The sequence below is a fragment of the Caenorhabditis remanei genome, chromosome IV (assembly GCF_010183535.1).
Source record: "Caenorhabditis remanei strain PX506 chromosome IV, whole genome shotgun sequence".
In the NCBI taxonomy this organism is placed as follows: domain Eukaryota; kingdom Metazoa; phylum Nematoda; class Chromadorea; order Rhabditida; family Rhabditidae; genus Caenorhabditis; species Caenorhabditis remanei.
Window position 1 is genome coordinate 11,622,879 of NC_071331.1, and position 4,764 is coordinate 11,627,642.

General features: G+C 34.6%; 1 protein-coding gene across 1 annotated transcript; it reads left to right on the forward strand.

Moving 5' to 3' along the window:
- Positions 1-3,231: 3,231 nt before the first annotated feature.
- GCK72_013351 (uncharacterized protein) lies at positions 3,232-4,435 on the forward strand (the record flags this gene model as incomplete). The annotated part of the gene is made up of 3 exons (XM_003101231.2): positions 3,232-3,432; positions 3,529-3,819; positions 4,370-4,435. The coding sequence occupies 3 exons, from the start codon at positions 3,232-3,234 to the stop codon at positions 4,433-4,435; spliced, it is 558 nt and encodes a 185-aa protein (XP_003101279.2).
- Between the last annotated feature and the right edge of the window lie 329 nt (positions 4,436-4,764).

Sequence of the window (4,764 nt, forward strand, 5' to 3'; positions counted from 1 at the left end):
TAGATTCTCCACTACTTAAAATAAGTAAGAAACTGTAAAAACTGGGATCGGATTCGAAAAATAGAAATAGAGCTAAAATGAGAAAAAGAGCAATTCAATTCAACTTTATTAGAGGGAAACGTACTTTTTGAAGTTTTCTATTTTTAAAAGAAAAACAACTACTTCACTGAAATAAAAGACAACAATCAACTAATGAAAATATTCAGATATGTTTCTCAACAAAACGAAATTTACGGTTACATGCTATCATGAAAGCTCTCAGATTTTTTATTCCAACTAATTTTAAATCTGATAACTACTCTTAAATTTGAATGTTAATTATTGAAAAAACAGAAAAACTGCAATATCCAACAAGTCTATCCAGGAATCAGAACAGCTTTTGAGTTTTGCTGACACCTGGATAGTGAATTCGAATTCTCAATATCAGCAGAAAATATTCGAATGTTCCCTATGAAATGAGTTTTCCTAGTTTTTGAAGCATGTCGTGATAACATTTTGAATATCTTGAACCAACCGAAGTAATGACCTACAAATTGATGATTTGTTCAATTTCTATTAAAACCGTTATTGCAAAATTTAATAATTTTTGGCTTTGAAGGGAGGATACTAACATGACGCGGATAGCGAGTTTTAAAATTGAACTATTCTATTCACGCCGTCTATTCACGCATTATCTTTAAGGCAGTTTCTTGTTGACTTAAAATCGTTATGAGACTGTAAAAATTGGATTTGAATTGGAAAAAATGAGAAAATAGAGTAAGAAAGTTTAGAGAACGCATATTGGTAGGTGCTAGAACGAACGAGATGAATAAAAGTAAATATTGTTTGATTGTGAGATGAAACAGTGAAATTAAAAGTTTTAATTATTGCATGGCTCCTAACTAATTGCCATACCAATCGGCCCCTTTTCAAGAGATGAAAAATTATCTTGTTTTGATAGTCACTGAACAACTAAAAGTTTATATGGAAGAGTTTGAAAATCTAAGGTGAAAATGACATCATGAAACGGAAATTCTGTTAAACAGAGACAAATATTGGTACTATATAAACTGGAATTCATCCGGAGAAAGTCTGAAATTCTCCTCCCCCTTTCTTCAATTTTCCGAAACAAAAAGAGATTTCTCTTTGACTACAGACACTGATTGATCCTCAGGCACAAACAACAGATAACACAACGCAATTTTTTCTTGTAGTTTCTGATCATGACTTTTTCGATTTGTGCCCTTTGAATTCATATCCATTCGACTGAATCCGGAAACCATCGGAACAAGATGTTTCAAAATGATAAGATGAAGAGACTTAGGAAATGGATAATACTTCTTATTGTAGCCATTACGTGACAATTGCAAAGTATCAAAAGTTCAAATTAGTCGGATCTATGAAAACACCAAAAAAATACGTTCGAAGTTGGAGTAAACGGGCATTTTGAAACAGAAGAAAGTTAGCGATACCACTTTTGAATGTTGCCGTCTTACATGTAACAAATGTAGTTTGTAGATGGGAACGTTTACACTTTCGGATCGCACTTCGACGACCAAGAATCACTTTCCATTCTATTTCTAAAATACGATTTTCCTGTTTCGGAATGTTTTTGAAATATGTTTCTCGATATAAATAGAAGATATGGATCGAATTTAAGATTCAAAAGAAAACCGAAAAATCATTATAAACTTGGAGAAATGTTGATCTCGTTAGCTTTGTGGTATGTACCACAGCTTTTCGTCTATTGATAACTTTATTGACATAAATATAAACTTACGATTTTAAATGATTTTAAAATTTGGTTAGTAGCTGTATTGATATCTTGCTAATTGCAGAACAGTAAACAATGAACCAGGAACAGAAGATTTATGATGATTTCTAGATTTAAGCCAGCCCTCTTCAAATGATTTTCGACGGGTTTACTTCGTCAGCCCACCCAATGATCGCCACCCATTCTGATATTTTCTCAAATAGTTTCTTCTTTTGACCACCTCTAGTCGATTGTAGCCAAAGAAAGACAGGATCAAAAGATGAACTGAAATAGGAAAAACCTCTTCATTCAAATTGTTCAGAACCGAAACAGCTTGTGATGGGATCTAAGTTTTGAATGCAATCACGTAATCACGGATTTACTACAGGTCACAATCGGTTGTGTATGTACGGACTCCTTGTAACAGAAAGATTCAAAGCACTGTCCTTCCTTCAAAGCAGAAATTTGCGCCAGGACCCTTACTTGTGTGTGTATTTGACTATAACTGAATTCGTATGCAACATTTTCTGTGGCAGCAATTGTTGTAAGTTGTTAATATTCCTGAAATTCCCCTCTTGTGTTACCACTGAACATAGCAGATCTACCACTGAACCCAACAGATCCAGATGCAACACAGGACTTGATATAAAAAAGCTGAAACTGGAAATTTATGATAAAATTGGTATATGTATTTCAGATCAAAACTATCTTTGTCTGCTTTTCTTTTTCCAATATTAGATCAAAGTTCTGAGTTTCATCAGCACATCCGATGAATCTTTCTGATCTCCTCTCAAATTGTTCCTTTTCTCAATCATCTAGTCGACTGTAGCCAAAGGACAGACAGGAACGGATCACGATCTGATAATTGAAAAGAAGAGAAGAAATGATGACAAACAGAAAGAAGGAGGTGAAGATATTGAAAAATTGTAATCGTTCACTACAATACCGACTCGTACACTACAAAATGTGACATGATTTTTCTGGACGGCTATCGAAAAATGTCTTCAAAAAACTACTGTTACGACGAAATTTTATGGAATTTGGAGCAGTGTTCGGATTGATTGGATAAGCTTCTACTTATTTTTCAAAGCCAAGTATAAGAACAATTTCAAATGTTTAAAATATTTTTAAAATGTAATCCTCCAAAACCATCATTTTGGTTCTTCATTCTCAATTTTTTGTTCTGTTCCGATAGCTTTGTTAATTCAATATTCCGGAATTTTCACTCACTATCAGTCTGCAAACCGCTTCGAACATAGAACACTCAATTCCAGGTAACTAATTGATTATGAATTGTGCTCTCAATGATCCCCTGCAATCCAGAATAAACATTCCCATTCTCATATTTCCAAAAAAAAGTTTTGAATTTCCGATTTCTGCAAAAACTGTGGGGGAAGGAGACATTATGTTTATCAACAATCGTCTCCTTCCGCTATGATCTTTCCCTAAACATTTGAGTGACCTATAAATTAATAGCATTGATTCATTCGTTCTCCAATATGAAAATGTTTCTATTCATCTGTTTTATTCTTTTGTGTTCTACTATTCCATCTGCTTATTCTTCCACTTGTGATGTCAAGAATGAGGAGACTACGATGAATTGGCATGTGGAGAATAACCAATTGGAGATTCACTTTGAGCATAATAATCTGACAGAGAATCGATGGACTTCGATTGCATTTGGGAATGGACCTGGAATGGTTAATTTTAAATTCAGAATGTTTACCGTTATGAGTTTAGCATAAAATCTAGAATTAGTGCGTTCAGTCAGTGGTTGATTTTTTTTGAACTTTCAGAACGGTCTAGAATCCATTATCTTCTCAAGAGGCAATGATAATTCTATCACCACCAACACTGGATTCACTCCAAAGAAGAAGAAAGTTGAAGTGGATGACGTGTCATATGTGACTGTGAAGAATGTGGAACTCAACGGAGACAAACTGAAAGTTACAGTAACCCGACCATTGGGACCAGCTGGACCGAGAAATTTCTCATTGGATCAGTGTGTCAATTGGATTATTGTTCCGGGAGGAAGCGTTAAAGATGGGAAATTTAAGAAGCATCATGGTCGGATTTACTTCATCAAGGTTAGAAAAAATAAAATTGTGTTTTGATTGTGGCATCGCTACTTCATCGCTACTTTACTTCATTAACTCATCGCTACTTTACTTCATTAACAAACACTATGTGAAACGGGAGAATTCTTTTTTTCTTTTTGAAAAATGATTTCTCGACTCATTTCTCGACTGGGAGTTACCTGTGAATCATAAACAGCGCCATTTTGCCACTATCCTGTTTCAAAACTATTACATTTTTGTCATAGTTTTCTACTCTTGATAGTTTCATCTTGTGCGGGCCAGAAATACTAGAAGCTCTCGCTAAACGATAAACCACCGGTATACTGTAGCTCCAATTCTCAAAAAGCTCATAAACATGTTCGTTTCCTCCCCTAACAAGTCCCTCCTCCTCTTATGATCTCTTCCCGCAGGTTTCTTCTTTCGGCAACTTTTTTCCCAAAACAAATATGTGTTCTCTTGTTTGAGTTTACAACAAAAAAAAAGAGGCTGAGTTGCCAGACTCGTGTTAATTTGCTCTTGTTTTCTCTCTGACTTGGAAAGGATCGACACGATTTTTCAGAACGTGTGTGCCGCCCAATGCACCAGAGAGAAGAAGTTGAGAGTTATGTCGAATCGAATCCAGTGATGATTTGATCAGTCCCGTTTTAACCCATTCGAATTCATATGAGAATGTTAATAAACTTTGTGAAATAGAATTTGTTTTCTGAAAACACATATTTTAAATCGATGGCGAACAAGTAAAATTAGCCAAACTTTCAGGAAAAACATTATATCCCAACATACTGAAACAGTAAATACTATCATGGAAAACTCATAGTCAGTGACGAACGGATTTAGAACGTTCAAGGTCGCTAATTTATATTTAAAAGAGTGACATTCGTTTGTTGAAATGAATGGAACCAAGCAATAGCGTGAGAAAATGAAATATTATTTGATAATGCATAGAAACAGCAA